Source organism: Phyllostomus hastatus, unplaced genomic scaffold (assembly GCF_019186645.2).
Source record: "Phyllostomus hastatus isolate PE091 unplaced genomic scaffold, TTU_PhHast_1.1 phas_scaffold_585, whole genome shotgun sequence".
Classification (NCBI taxonomy): Eukaryota; Metazoa; Chordata; class Mammalia; order Chiroptera; family Phyllostomidae; genus Phyllostomus; species Phyllostomus hastatus.
This window is the reverse complement of record NW_025334037.1, coordinates 11,629,278-11,645,681: the sequence shown is the minus strand read 5'-3', so window position 1 is coordinate 11,645,681 and position 16,404 is coordinate 11,629,278. Positions and strand designations below refer to the sequence as shown.

The 16,404-nt window shown below is 41.3% G+C and overlaps 1 protein-coding gene across 1 annotated transcript in view; it reads right to left on the bottom strand.

The window, feature by feature from the left end:
• SLC17A6 (solute carrier family 17 member 6) overlaps positions 1 to 10,875 on the bottom strand; it is a 39,271-nt gene extending 28,396 nt beyond the window's left edge. Inside the window, exons 1-3 of the mRNA XM_045825396.1 lie at positions 10,195 to 10,875; positions 7,211 to 7,463; positions 5,498 to 5,616 (exon numbers count right to left, since the gene is read on the bottom strand). Of these exons, the coding sequence (XP_045681352.1) occupies positions 5,498 to 5,616; positions 7,211 to 7,463; positions 10,195 to 10,280 (458 nt within the window). The 5' untranslated portion in view covers positions 10,281 to 10,875. The remainder of the gene's footprint in view (positions 1 to 5,497; positions 5,617 to 7,210; positions 7,464 to 10,194) is intronic.
• Between the last annotated feature and the right edge of the window lie 5,529 nt (positions 10,876 to 16,404).

Here is a 16,404-nt window from a genome sequence, read left to right as displayed (position 1 = left end):
CCTTCTTCTTTGCAGAGAAAAGGTCAAAACTACCCCCCAGCCAAGCTCAAACCTCTGCAATCTTCTAGGAGCTCAAACTGCCAAAGGGGCTGGGTTTCCCTCTACAGATAACCACACTATTTGTTTAAGTCATTATCAAGTTTGGATGTTGCATTTTGCAGAGAGAGCAGAATCACTCATGTTGTGGCCAAATAGTTTGGGAGCCAGTGAACACACAAAAATACAGTATGTTTCTCCTGCCACAAAAAAAAAAAAAATCTAAGCATCCCTTGGGCCTACTAAAGGCTTCTCTGTCTAATTCATGGATTTCTGTCCAAGGTTTGGGGCATGATAGATTGTGGGCACTGATTCAGAGAGCAGATGGCTCAGCTTGCTGCTGAATGAGAACTTTGCAATGAAGCACATAATACCAGGCAGAGATGTTAAATTTCAAATAGATGTAGCCTGTGGTCATGTACTATGGGACACCTGAGTTTTAGTCTCAATTATTTTGTGACCTTGGGCAAGTCATCACCTCCCTGATTCTCTAGTCCCTTTGCTGGCCTATAAAAGGAGAGGATTGGATTAGATGAGCCTGTCCAGCTCTACTATGGGCTCTTTCTGTCACGGGGAGTTCACGCTACATCACAGACACATGCAATCCTCAGTCTCTTATTCAAATAAAGAACTATTTTTCTTTAGCAAGAGTCAAGCTAGAAACCCCAGAGATATCTGAGAGGACAAAATTTGCACTAGGAACTGAACCTTCTTTAAATGAAGGATGGGGGAGGGGAGATAAACAGTAACTCAGTAACTTTCAACAGAGCAGTCTAACCTCCATCTAAGTGGATGTATAATGCCTGGTTAGAATTCAAACATGTCATGCACTCTCAATAGTATTGGCTGGAAGTATTTTTTAAGGCAACTCTTTAAAAGTCTTCCAATGAGACATGACATTTCCAGTGAACAATATTATTAATGATGTGTATGAGAAAATAATTTTAAAGACAGAAATCTGACATGTGAAAAGAAGCATTTTTATCATAATAAAAATAACCCTTTGTATTACTAATACTTAAAGTAAATTTAAAGACAGGTAATGCAGAATGTGCATAAGGTATTTTAATGTCTTTTTCTGAACCTAAGATTTCATTAATAATGAATGGTCAAAGGCACTTGTAAAAAAGTTTACACGTGCTCTCTGGTTTAGCTGTCATAACAACCATATCAGGTAGGTATTTTGGTTAGTTCCCTTTTACAGAAATATAAAGGGAGGCTCAGAGAGGTTAAATAGTGTTCAATGTCTTTAGTTATTAAATAGCACATTCAGGAGTCTGGACCCATACAGTTTGCTTCAGAACCTATATCTTAACCAATATGCAAAACTGTCTTTTGTTTTTCAAAGCCACTGATGCTTTGTTGTGATGTCTATTTTATTTATTCAGCTAGAATCTATCATGGGCCAAGCACTCTCTGAGATGCTAGGTATAGAGCATTAAAAACAACATGTGCAAAACTGCATGTTTTGTCATGGAGCTTACATTTTATAGGAGAAAGATAAACATTAAAGAAAAAATAAGTAAAGTATCAGTATAGCCTGTGGCAATAAGTGCTCTGTAAAAAAACTATAGCAGGGTTGGGAAATCAGGAGAACAGGAACAGATTAGGGAAAATTTTTAAATAGGGGTTAAGTAATATTGCCACCTAGACTAAAGAAGCAAGGATAGTCTTCCTGGATATAATATCACCCATTAAAAACATAATGTTAGCCAAACTTCCTTTGGTAATTCTGACCCTCTTTGATTATGCCCACTGCAAAAATTCCATTGTTTTTCACATTAAATATTTGCCCAGCAAGGTTCCTTCTCATTCTCTCAATAGAAGGTAAAAATAGTCCTTAGCCATTCCATACTTGTAAATATCTAGACTGATGTAGGCTCCATGCCCTGTGCTGTTTAAAGACAAAATTAATTGTCTCTAACACCTTTTAATCACTACATTACATATGTTCCCATCTGGAAACATTACAGATCTTGTGAGGAGTCTTTCTTTGGTTCCCCACCCCAACGCCCTCCATGGAGATGACTAAATGCTCCCTCCCAGGATGTGCAATAGCCCTTTAAGGAGAGACAAAGGAAAAAATGATGCAAGAGCCAACTTGGGCAACTGAGATTTTTCTCCCCAGTGCTCCCTCATTTCCTGCTCTCCACAAACAGGAAAGCAAGAATACTTAGAACTTGACCAGACAAAGAACCAAAGAACCAAGAACCTGTATTCTGCCCAAGCGTGAGGCTGTTTTGGCTTCACTTATAAAATGGAGGTGCCAGATAGCAGTGCTGGTTGTTTTTCATTGAGAAATTTGCCTGGCAGGGTAACCAGGAGCCCTTCTCTCTTGAGGAGGTGTCTCTGCACACCTCAGTCCCTCTACTCCAGTTCTGCCCTTAGCAGTGACGGCAAACACTTTCCAAAGTGAGTTTCTTTCCACCTAGAGGGAAAGGAATCTGTCTCCAATTTCTCACCCCAGGGAAATTTTGTTCTATTATTAAATGACCTACAGGGAGAAGCTTATTTGAATGGGCATACAATACTTGTAGGTGGAAAACTGGTCTTGCTGTGTTGTTTTTACTATTTTGAAAGGGGTTATGTAATACAAAAGCATGTATCTGTCAAACCAATTCTAAAAATCCCTCTGAGATTTTGTGTGTGGGTTTTTTTGTTTTTTTTTTAAGATATTTTATTTATTTATTTTTAGGGAGGGAAGAGAGGGAGAAAGAGAGAGAGAGAGAAACATCAATGTGCGGTTGTTGGGGGTCATGGCCTGCAACCCAGGCATGTACCCTGGCTGAGAATCGAACCTGCAACACTGGTTCGCAGCCCAAGCTCAATCCACTGAACTATGCCAGCCAGGGCTTGTGTGTGTTTTTTAAAAGGCCTTTTAAGATAAAATTTTATACATCATATATAGGGCTAATCAGACATTCACCAACATATTAATAATACGTGTTTCTGGTGATTAAGTTATTTACGATTATTATCCTTTATTTTTAATATACATTTTATTTAGTATATAGTACTTTTTATAGAATTTATTGTGGTGACATTGGTTAATATAGTGATATAAGTTTCAGATATACAATTCCATGATACATCATCTATATATCGCATTGTGTGTTCACCACCCAAAGCCTAGCTTCCTTCCATTACCAGTTTTTCCCCCTTCACCTTCTTCTACCTCCACCTGCCCCCTTTCCCTCTTGTAATTACCATCCTGGTGTCTGCGTCTGAGTTTCTTTTCTTTGCTTAATCCCATCACCATTTACTTTTTTCAGTTGGAAAAGGGAATGTTTTCCTGGGGAGGCTTAACTGGCTAAAACATTTGTAATGTTTTATTATATTTTTAATATGTAGCAAAGATGTCAAAATCCTAAAATGTAATAAAGAAGATAATCTATAATCTTTGATCTGTTCATGTATTTTACAATGAGTTTTAACTTAGTTTTCTCAGTCTTACAGAACAGAAAACATTGCATGTAAAAATATTAAGTTTCTCTCTTTTAGATACTCATTTAAAAGTAAGGTGAATACAGATAAAAAAATCTAAATTTGGGAATTTTTCCTTCAGGAAAATGTACCAAATAAATTAGAACCAGAGTCAACACCAGTCTTTTCTTTGCTGAACATGACACAAATGACAGCAATGAGCTTGCTTTTTTTTTTTTTTTTTTGAACCAGGAAAACCTGTTTACTGACCTTCAGTTTTATAACCAGGAAAGCTGGGGCATCCCTGGTGTTTTTTTCTTGGCAGGAAAATGTTAGCATTGTAACATTTGGCAAGCTGAAGCTTTGGACTCTGAGAAAAACTCACAGGCACAACCATTAGGTATTCACTTTACATTTCATTGAGTTTTCTGTAACATTTTTGGGTTTCAGTGATTTGTTAGATATGTATCCCTGAAGTGAAAATATTTCCTATAGTGTGTTTGGAGTATCTTTCCAGGAAAGTTTATTTTGTTTCAGCAAATACTTTATTAAAAAAAAAAACAGAGTCAGAACACTATGCATTATGAATATGAAAGCCAAAAATGTAACAAGTTCATTACCAGTGAGATTTAAAGTAATAATTCCTTTAGGTTTTATTGTTGTTTTTTGCCTAATATAGCTTATTCTTTGATTTATCCCATTTATAAAAAATTGAGTTCTCTATACAGTTAATGCTTTTCATTTTAAACTAATTCCTTTTTAAAAAGAATATTTGTCTCTTGATGGGCCTAAGAGCACTAAAACAGCACTATTTTTAACATATTGCACTCTCCTCTTGACATTTTGAAGGACCGTCCAAATCTTCTCTCTGGAACCATTAAGCCTGAAATAAATTTCCAGGAATGACTTCCTAGACCTTGGCGACAACCGGGAAATCTTGGGTAGGAAGACGCCTCTGGGAATGGGACCGTAGACGACAAAAGCCGCTGGAAGTGCCCGGGAAATTACTGAGATGAAGAGGGGTCCGTTTACAAAAGCAGACAAGAGATCAGATTAGAGAGGTGCCCAGTTCTAGATCTCTTGCCACCTTTTGGGGGAAGGGAGGAGGTGAAGGCATAGGTACAAGGTCTGAAGGAAGACCCAAAGTCTCCATTTGGGGTCTCTAAGCAGCAGTAGCTAGAAGGGCGAGTGCATTTGTTCTTGACCAGATTAACAATTCAGATTTAAGGAGCACTGATTTTTATTTATTATAACGCACACAGTAAAGCAAATGAAGCTGTCTCTCGCCCTCCCCTCGGATGGCTGTGCCCTTTGTCACCCCCGCCCCATTAATTCTTACGGCCCTACAGTCCCTGTGCCTCTGCAGGTGGGGCTTGGAAAACTCCGGAGGGCTGACCCTAAGACCTCGGCTCGCAGCCACCACCGCAGCGCCGCAGGAGGCCGCAGGACGCAGCTGAGCGCCTTCTCCGCCCCGCCCCTACTCAGCGGAGCTCATTAACAGGTGGAATCACACCCACGGCGAGTAAAATCCCGCCTGCCTCCATAGAAACAAGTCCTTCTAGACCCAGAGCACCATCTGGGCGGGCTCTCCTTCAGGGCTTTCGACTTGCCCAGCCGGGAGGTCAGTGCCGCAGGAAGCCGAGGCACCCGCGGGGCGCGCAGGGGAGAGCGCTGCACGTGAGGCCCCCACCCTTCTGTGCACCCGGCCTCACAGTCCCAGCACGGCCTGCTCACCGCCTGGCCTCAGCTCCTTCCAGGCCTTCATGCACGTCGACTATTTTGTTAAGGGCCTATGCAGACGCGGCGGAGAGGAAACAACAACGTGCGCCCGCCGAGGAAAGCCTAGATCTTTTCCGGCGCCTTATTCTGGAAGGAGGCACCAGCAATTTCTGTTACAGGAGGGGGCACCAGGGAATTAGGAGACCTGCCCAGGAGTTCCCAACCCTCGCGGGGCTGTCGTTCCTGCCCACAGTCTCCGCTGCCCCTCCTGAGGGCACACGCTCCACGCCCCCGAGCCCGGGCCTGCCCCGCACGTTACCTGTTGGCTGCCAGCCGAGACGCGATGTAGCCGCCCGGGATCTGGGTGATGATGTAGCCCCAGAAGAAGGAACCGTGGATCATCCCCACGGTTTCTGGGTCCCAGTTGAATTTGGCTTTCTATGGGAGTAGGACAAAAAAAATTTAATAAGCAAATAAAATAAAATTTAAAAACCGAGGTGGAGGGAGAGAGTCTGGTCAGTGCCTGGGTTGAGATTCACTTTCAGTAGCTCTCCAGCCGAAGAGCGCTCAGTCCCCAGTTACTCCCTGCATTTTGAGCTTGGGGGAAGGGAGGTCTTAATTTCCGTTCCATGACAAAACAGAATCAATACCTTTTTATAGACAGGCAATGCCTCTTTTAACTAAAAAAAAAAAAATCGTGCTCATTTGAAATGTGTTGTGATTAAGAGCAAAGCTGGGAGCTCTGGCTTTGCTCTCGGAACACTGTTAGGCGGGTCGGATCGCCTAGGTGAATGAGGAATCTTCAAGGCTCCAGTTTGGGGAACTCCGACTCCCGGTAAGAGATTCCGTTAGCTGCCGAGGGGGTAGAGAACACCCGCCTGGGTGCATTTAGCCGAAGCCAGCCAGTGCGGAGACTAATGGAATCGCTTGGAGAACCGAACTCAAACCGTGAAATTCTGGAGAAGGAAGTTGGGGAGCTTGGGGTGGAAGGTCCGAAGAGGTCGGAGGGGTTAGGAAGGAGGATGGTCCCAGCAAACGGGGATGGGCGTGGGTCAAATTTGGGGAGTCAATGGAAAGGGAGGTGTTGCTCAGAGGTGGTCTTAAGAGGCCGAGAGGGGTGTGTCCGAAGGTCGGGGCCTAACTCCGCCCTCGGCAGCCCGGTCGCCTGCACCAGGTGAACCTTAACGTAAACCAGGAGGAAATACCTGCGGCGGAAAGGGGAAGGAGCGCTTATTCCGCCCGAGTGGCCCCCTTTTATCCCTTTGAATAAAATTGTGAAACCAGGCGCAGGGTCTCCCAGAGTGTCCAGGGCTGGTCAGCGCTCACCGCTTCTCACCCAAAGCGAATGCAGAATTAATCCTCCCAATCCTCACTCTGCCTGGTTTCTGGTCACTCAGATCCCTAAACAAGAAATACGGACCCAAGGGTTTCTGTGACCTTGAAACTGACCCTTCTCTTCCTAGGGGTTACCCAACACGCCCATTGTAAGATTATAGGACTGGATTCCCAAGACCCCAAGATGTGCCTGCGCTGCAGCCCCTCTCCTGGCCAGCCAGGTCGACGGCTCCAAAAGGCCCCTAGGAGGGAACTGCCCAGGTGCATACCGTTGATTTGATTTGGTTTTCGATTTTGTTTCATTTTCATTACTGAGAATGTTTGGCGGGAAATGGAGGAATTCTGCGGGAAATTATAACTAATATAATGCCCTATTCCTCTGAGTAAAAGAAAAACGTTTCGATTTCGATTTAGCAGCGTTATTAAGCCCCGGTTTCCTGTTTCTCAAAAACCCAGTGAGATACACTCTATTTTCCACTTTGCGGGCGAGAAAAGGAAGGCCCAGAGAGCAGAAGCGACTTGATTCAGGAGAAATAAGCCGGCTGGTGAGGATGCTGGACGGGTGCATTCTGAAGGGTAGTACTAGAAGGGGGCTGAGGGAGCTTCCAGGCCTTCCTCACTCGGCAGGGGAAGAGAGGGAACCGCACTCGTGAAGGGGATGCGGCTTTGCGCGACCACTCGGCCGGCTGTTGCCCACCTCCTTGATGACCTTGCCCCCTCGGTGGATGGTACTGTTGTTGACCATGTCCACGATGGCCACGCCCAGGTTGCAGCGGATGCCGAACGAGATGCAGAAGCCTAGGCCGCTCATGATGGCGATGATGTAGCGGCGGGGCAGGCCGAAGCACGTGCAGTCGCACAGCGGCGCCTTTTTCTCAGGCACCTCCAGGGGCTTCCCATCCTCCGTCAGCTCGATGGTCTCCCCGGCTTCTTGCTTTTTCTCCAGCACCCTACACGGCAGAGCGGGGGAAGGGGGGAAGCGAGGACGCCTCGGGTTAGGCACCCCAGACGCCCACCAGTTCCCAATTCCCAGGGCCCATTAGGGCTGAGGGGAAGGGCGCTGACCAGCTCCCCCAGCCTCCGGGGTGAGGGTACTGGACAGACCCGAGGCTTCAGCACCTTCCCGGCTCTCCAGCCCCTGTCAGTACCCTCCCCACAACGGCGTCTCTTCAACTTTAACACCTCCGGCCTCTGGCATCCAGTCCCCATTCCCTCGGGATGCAGACTGCAGCACCTTCATTCATACACACAGGCCGCTTGGGCCTAACTTTCTTGCCGGGTCTGCAGTTTACGTGGGTTACCCCATAGGCGCCTTGTGAGCGGCCGTGTAGACCTTTCTTCGCCGCAGTGCTTCATTCACCCCGGTGACAGGGTGTTTTATCCAGCACCCCCCCCCCCCCACTCCTGCCAGCCGCTCAGGGGCCGGCCTGCCCAGCCCTGGCCCCACACCCTCCCTATCCCTTCCTTCCCGGGCAAATTAAAGCTTTCTGGGATGAGGACGCAGCGGTCCCGCCCCCCAGCTAAGCCCAGGATCCCCGGGGACTGAGGCCTCTGCTGTCCGGTGCCCACGCGGAGCAGGTCTGTGAGCGCTCTCTCTGAAAGATTCGAGCACTCCGCGGCCCCGTCCTCCAGCCCCAGGGTGCCCATTCACGTTCACCCTCCCATTGCACATCTTACTTTTTTCCCTCTGACACTCGACTTTGAAACAAAGGCCTCCGCAACATATGGCCGACACCTAAGCTTCCTACTGCCAGAACATGAATAATTAATTATTCACAATCTTGCGTCATTACTATCTCGGTTACAAACACTGAAAAATGCCACCGGCCCATTTCCAAAGACTTAAAATGCGACTCCCAGGTTACAAACGCGACCCCAAATAAACTCGGTAAGAGGTTCCATACCAAGGTAGAAAGTATCATATTTAGTTTTTGTTTTATGTTTTTAAATTTGCATAGCATTTCACAAGATTTCACCCGTCCGATTCAGTTCCTTTTAGGCGTTCATCCTTGGGGGAAGGGGGTAGGGGAAAGCGGAGTGATAGAAAGCTTTTACTAAAAGCTGATAGCATTGTTTTAGTCCACAGTATATTTGTGAAATTTCTTTAAAAAAAAAAAAGATGAGGCGTGTGAAGGATAACATCACCGTTGACCCTTGAGATGGATATTTTCAATATTTAAACAAAAGCCTCTCCGTTTACAATCTGCAGATATTTCAACTTTACATATAATTAATTTTTATTTGTAGCATTTTAAATGATATATCCAGACACAGTTGTCTTCCCACACGCATGTAAAGAAAATGAAATTCTAAGATCAATTCCAAGAATGCATAGCTTGGGAGATGGCTGTCAAGCAATTTGAAGCTACCAGGAAAAAAAAAAAGTCAGACTTTCAAATTCTACAGAATAACACCTGGGAATAATAGGTCACTAACATATTTGCGACTCTGTTAATCCTTATTCCTAAAGTCCAGTCTCAACTGGAGAACATAGGGAATATATTCTAAAGGAGAAAATTTTAACTAATGAGATTCGATTTGTTTTTATACATTGGCTGCATGTACTCCTCTTGCAAAGTTGAACTCTGCACCTGAACTCCCCACCTGATGACAGTTGGGCTGGGAAGGACCAGCTCTTTCCAGGGCAGCTGGGGGACTGCAGGGCCCTTGCGGTATCTGCTGCCGCATAGGTGCATGATCTAGCCTGCACGAAGCCCACCAGAGCCAAAGAGATTTGGAAAATTGGGAGGTGCATTGGTCATTTTCTTTACATTTTCTATACTTTTCCAAAGGTTTCAGTTTCTTAAATGTGAATATTAGTGCTCTCTTTGAATCGTTTATCTTTTTTTGTTTCTGCCCTCTCTTCTTGATTTTGCTCATATTATCAAGAAAAAGTGTATTCATACAATACCTTGGAAGGATTTCAGATTGTGAAATTTACAGCATAATTTAGTACAACAACTACAAGGAGGATAAAAATATTTTAAATAATTTCCAGTACTTTCAAAGTCATTTTGCTGGTTACTATTATGTTTTTTCTTGTAAGTACTGTGACCTCTTCCATGCAAGAAATAGACTTCTAGGAGAGGTCAAATGATGAAAAATACATATACATTGTTTCAGGTTGAGAGAGAAGAACTGCCTCAGCTATCAATTATTGATATATTTTGATTCCTCTTCCTTCTTTACAGAAGGATGATTCCACTGGGAGATTCACTACAGTGGTTTTGAAGCTAAGATATAAAAAAAACAAACAAACAACATTTTTTGCCATTACTCTTTGGAATTTCTTGATTAATTTTAAAGGCTTCTATTTTTAAAATTCATTTGCCTGCATCAAATTTAGTGTCACTATAAGCACCAAAAGAAAGGTTCTTTGAACCTGTACTGGTCATTTTCAATTGTAAAAAGGATAAATCCTGGGGAGGAAAGGGTGAGAATCTGCAGGTACCAAACAAAAATCACACACACATACACAAAGCAGACAGGTTCATTTAGCGCAACATTCCTGAATAAATAAGCAGGTTTCCAGAGTAGCCCTGATCCAGCAATGAGCAAGAAAAAAAGACTTTCTGATCATATTACATTACAATCTCTCTAAGCAACCAGGGTTTACGGAAATAGCCCTGCAGATTTTTTTCATGCTGAGCCCCAGGAAAATATGGGTTTGCTTTTTCTTACCTGTAGATCTGGCCGAGGGATTTTCCAGCAAAATTCTTTAGCCCCTCTTTTCCTGGGGTTAAAATCCTTTGTTTTACCGACTCCATTCTTGCAAAGACTGGTGTCGGGCTCTTGCCAGATTTAAATAGTGATCGCTACAAAAGGCGAGAGTTGCGCATATTGTCTTAACCCCTTAAGGTAGTTGTGGGATTTTTCTTCTCAGCATAATGTCATAGATGTGTCTCCAGCAAGAGTGCGAGTGAGAGAGGGGAGGCAGAGTGAGAACAGAATACAACAGAATAGCTGCATGCAACCCACGGTTTTTTTTTAAATAGGAGAGTTGGTAGACACAATCAGAAAGTCTCATTGGAAGGGGAGGTTCCGGTGGCAAAGGGCGCACGCAGTGCCATGGTATTTGGGCGGGTGCCGATGAGACCTTGTCCTGGAAGTCAGTCCACTGAAAAACAATGTAAATTCCCGACGTTGAAAGCCTTATTGCTGTCAAATCTTCTGGCTTTTAACAGAAGGGTGGAAATAGCACAGAACCCTTGTGTAAGAACAAAGACAAAAGAATGGTACTTTTTAAAAATATGTGTATATGCTGTAAGGAGCAGAGCACTTCCAAAACTCATGGGAGCATCATAGGTCTCAGGTGAGCGATGTTGCTATTAGTTTTTTCTCCTTGCCTACGATCTCCTCCCATCACGCCGGCGCAACTCTGCTCTGCGGTAGAGTTGAATTAAGATGGAGAAAGCTTGCAGCTCTTTGAGGACGTGAGTAAATAACAGATACACAGATCTGATTGAGCAGCGTCAGGGAAGATTTTTTTCAGCACAGCTGACAGCGCCGTCCCGGAGTGTCTCTGCAGAATGGTTCAGCACCACGGACAGAGTCAGTTTCAGGAAATGGAGAAGCTTCCTTTGGCTGACCAGATTGCCAACTTTCTGTAGGAGCTGGATCGCCCTGACCAAGAACCCTTCTGGGGATTTTCAGAAATGGATGCTATGGAGACCAAATGGGAAGATGTCATCATCGCCAGAGTTTTCAGGGAGAATGTACATTTGGCTCTGCAAGAGAGGAAGACTTTATTAAAAACTGACAAGTTACTTCTAGTCTACCTTTTACCCAGCAGGCTAATATATCTGTTTGTTGCAAGGAAGGAAGATTACAACATATTTTATTCATGTCTGTGGTATTCTTGAGCACCTGAGCTCCTTTGGATGCGAAATATATGTACACAAAATGCATACTTACATTGTTCATGTATTTTGTTTTAACCCTTGATAAGAAAGTATGAAGGAAGGAAGGAAAGAAGGAAGGAAGGAAGAAAGAAAGGAAGAAAGGAAGGAAGGAAGGAAGGAGGGAAGGGAAGGGAAGGGAAGGAGGAAGGACGGGAGGAGGGAAGAGGGGGTTGAGAGACAGAGAAGAGAGACAGACAAAGGAGAAAAAATGAGAGAAAAGAATACCTGCAACTTCAGTGTCCTTGGTTAAATAAAAAACAGGTAGTTTAATATATATTCCTTGGAATTTTGTGATTCTTCACTTAACTAGTCACAGCACACTACTGAAGTGTCAATGTACTGATCAAATTTGTGGCTATCCATTGTGCTTGTCAATAAGTAAATGCTGATGATATTTTCAAGATTTGTTTTAAATTACTTATATTTGTTTAAAATATATTTTTGAGCATTTTCTCCTAAAACATAATTATAAACATTCAGATAAGACATTTGTTTTCACCTATATATGTATAGCATCAATAAATTTATTTCATTAAGTAAAGCAAGAAAAATATGTTAGCTTTATGTTAATTATTAATGCATTTAACATGAATCACAGTCCTTTTATGTGCAATTCAGGCAAATGATTACAAAACAGTTTGCCCTTGAACCACATTCTCAAGGTCGAAATATTTGGATTTTATTTAAACCAACAGGGGGAGTAGATTTTTTCTTAGGAATCCAGGGACCAAATCTCAGAAGTATGGCTCTGAATACAGAATCATGTAAGAATGTTCCCTGAATAGGCTAAATAATACAACGGATATGTATACACAGAATAGATAGCTAAAAAATTATCAAAAGTAGCTAATACTATCTATCATTGTTAAATTTGATAGTTGTCACATAAATATGTATTAAATACATATCTCCTATAAAACAATATTTTTCTAAAGCTCTGGAATGCCTCAAAATAATATCTATCCCCAAAGGAAATCAAGCGTAAGTAGAAAAAAAGACACTAAACTACCTCCTTCCAAACAAAGGATTCAAGGTAGTCAGGACACAACTTATCTAGGTGCTTTTCAGAACATCTGTTTTTCATATCTTTAGTGACCAAATTTATTAAATGTACTTCATTTAGGGATACCCATGATTTTAAAATTCTGGAAAGTTATGCAAAAAAAAAAGTTAAATAATTATCTGTGAAGCTGGGATGGTGATATAAAAAAGACTGCTTCTCCTAAGCAGTCTTGCTTAGGTTTCACCCCAAATGTCTAGAGATCTAAACTATGTGATTGCTAAGTCTGCATTAAATATATATATTTATATTATTTATATATGTATAAATAATCTGAGGAAGCACCAAGCAATACAAATCTAGCATGAAAACATTTTTTCTATAGTAATATAATCACATTCACCTTAATTGAAATAAATGTCAACTGGATCTCTCTTCCATTCTCTTAGTCCCAAGATGAGTGCTTGAATAAGAATTACTGCTAATGTTTATTTATTCAGTCTAAAAATATTCATTTTGTGCCTAGAATTGCACCAGATCCTGGGAATGTGCCCTGAAAGTTCTCACAAGCTACATGGGAAACAGACACATAAATAAAATTACAAATAATTATGGGCAAAATTGGACAAGTAACCCAGCCTAGGAGTAAAAGTATGGAGAAAAGATTTTAGGAGGTAATGTTTCCTTGCCTGTCTTAATATTTTAAGAGAAACTTAGCCCCATGAAAATGATAGCAGGCTAGTGGAACTGAGTCTGTATGGGTGGTGGTACTAGGAAAACATTTCAGCCAAGGAGTACATCTTGAGCAAAATCATAAATAAATGGAAAATGCTGCATGTGGAAAATTACAAGAATTGTTACTAGGCTACCTGAGACCAAAGAATGCCATTTAGGCTATTCTTAAATTAATAGCTACTCCCAAAGAAAAGTTGTACATTCAGACACTGTTTACTAATCCAACAAATTGTCTTCATGTGTGGTTCCAAAACCCAAACACCGAACATGTACTTTTGTGACTTCAAGTTCACCAGATTCATTTTTATGCAAGGAAATATTAGTAGCTATACACATGCTATTAATTTAGTGATATTAAAAAAAGCCTTTCGCCCTGAGCTGGCGTAGCTCAGTGGATTGAGCGTGGGCTGTGAACCAAAGTGTCACAGGTTCTGTTCCCAGTCAGGGTACATGCCTGGGTTGCAGGCCATGACCCCCAGCAACTGCACATTGATGTTTCTCTCTCTCTCTCTTTCTCCCTCCCTTCCCTCTCTAAAAATAAATAAAATAAACTTTTTTTTAAAAAAAGTTTTTCCTTCTCTGGATACCCTCCATTACCCCCATATCTTCCATCCAATTTTAACAATGTCTTAAATTGAATTATTAGACAGCTCTTCCTATAGGACAATTATCCCCTCTTCCCAAGCACTCTTAAAAATAAAAGGAGAACGTGTCACTGACTATAACTAGTGTGTGTAGTGTATTACAAGTTACAAGTGACTTTCACTTACATGATTTTATCTATTTCTTATAACTATTCTTTGAAATAAACTCATTTTATTCCAATTTTATTAAGGAGGAAAATGAGATTCAGTGAACTGCCTGACTTCAACCAGTGAGGAAGCAGCATGTGTTTCCCACCATTTCATATCGTGTGGAAGTACACAGATTCTGATTGCTCAGGTCTACAGTGGAGCCCAAGATTCAGCAATTCTAATAAGTTTCCAGGATCACTTGCCCATGGACCACACTTTGACAATCAGTGGTGTTGAGTATGAAACAAGAGATCAGCTGGCCTGGGTTGGGGTCCTGAATTTACTGATTATTATCCCTATAACTTTGAATCAATCACTAAACCTTAATAAACTTCAGTTTCCTGATTTGTACTAATTAATGCTTGTAGTAAGTGATCCCTATCACCCCTTCTACTTATAAAATTCTATGACTTTTTCGTTAATTTATTCACTGATATAAAGTCCTTAGGGTAGTTTTCTTCTACCCTAAGGTTTTCCTATTGCATGTGAGCTAAATGGCTAATAATGCACTGAGAAAAATCTCAGTGATATAGAGAAATGTGCTCCTTTCTCAAAGTTCTGTCTTCTTATATATTTAAAGAATAGCACATTAGTTTCTTTTTCTACTATGAGTAGATGTTAAGTTTCATATGCAGTTGTTTAAATAATTGCCTTGTAGTATTCTTTGAAGTTCACGTAAGATAATACCTAATAGCACTATGATGGGCTTTCATTTGTTTGTATCCTTGTGTGAGGAAATACTTTTGAGAAATCATTTAAATGTCTTCAAATGTTGCCCTCTGGTGGAAGGATATGTTATTATTGTAGAAGCAAGGATATCTATGGATTATCTATGTAATCCATAATGGTGTAATTAAAACTGTTTTATTGTTTTCTCTTTTCCTTTCTTCTCCTTATCCACTTCCCCTTCTCCCCATCCTGTGCCCTTTTACTTTTTTCTACACCCCTCCTCCCCCTTCTTTTTGGTACTTGTTAAATTAAAATCTATAGCTAGACATATAAAATACCTTTGTGAGCAATGTATTTGCTATCACCTGACCAGGAACTAAATGTCTTTTAGAAATGACTTCTTTTATGAGAATCCCTTAGTTAGCTAGAGTTATTATAAGAAACTTCACTCCATTAAAATTTAGCAAAGTAATCATATGGGGAAATGGCTTGAAGTTTCTAATTGTAATAGAATAAATTGTGATAATTTTATGAATATTTCAAAATAGTAATGTTTGGTAAGTTTCCTTTTCTGTCACTGTTTGTTTATGTATACATGTATACATATGTAAGGCATCATATTTAATGCTATTTATAAATTATTGCTAAGGCATTCTTAAGGAAAATTTATTTCAAAAAATGTTTCAAGGTGTCTAATTCTGAGGATATTTTGAATGCAACATTTTTATTTATTATTATTTTATTGCATTTTTCCACTATCATTTAACCCACTTATACCCCCTTCCCCTCTGCAATCACCATACCATGAGTCCATATCAATGAGTCATTTTTTCTTTTTGCTCAATCCCTCCAGTCCCTAACCCCTCTCCCTCATAGCTGTCAGCCTGCTCTCTGTCTATGAGTCTGTCTATATTTTGCTTGTTAGTTCAGTTTGTTCATTAGATTCCACACATGAGTGAAATGAGATGGTATTTGTCTTTCTCTGACTGGCTTATTTCACTCAGCATAATATCCTCCAGGTTCATCCATACTGTTGCAAAGGGTAAAAAATTCTCCTTTTTAAAAGTCAAATAGTGTTCCATTGTGTAAATGTCCCACAGTTGTTTTATCCACTCATCTACTGATGGACACTTGGGCTGCTCCCATAGCTTGGTGATTGTTAATAATGCTGCAGTGAATATAGGGGTGCTTACTTCTTTTGAATTGGTGTTTGGGTTTCTTTGGATATATTCCCAGAAGTGGGATCACTGGGTCAAAAGGCCATTCCATTTTAATTTCTTGAGGAAATTCCATACTGCGTTCCACAGCATCTTTGCCAGTCTGCATTTTTACCAACAGTGCACAAGGGTTCTCCTTTCTCCACATCCTCGCCCCAGCACTTCTTTGTTGATTTGTTGACGATGGCCATTCTGACAGGTGTGAGGTGATATCTCATTGTGGTTTAATTTGCATTTCTCTGATGATCAGCTATGGTGAGTGTCTTTTCATATATCTATGGGCCATCTGTGTGTCCTCTTTGAAGAAGTGTTTATTTAGGTCGTTTGCCCATTTTTTTGACTGGATTGTTTGTCTCTTTGGTGTTGAGTTTTATAAGTTCTTTATAAATTTCAGATATTAATCCCTTATCAGATGTATTGGTGAACATGTTCTTCCATTTTGTGGATTGTCTTTTTATTTTGTTGATGATTTCCTTTGCTGTGCAAAAACTTTTTAGTTGATGTAGTCACATTTGTTTATCTTTCCCCTACCTGGGGAGACATATCAAATAAAATATTGCTATGTGAAATGTCTG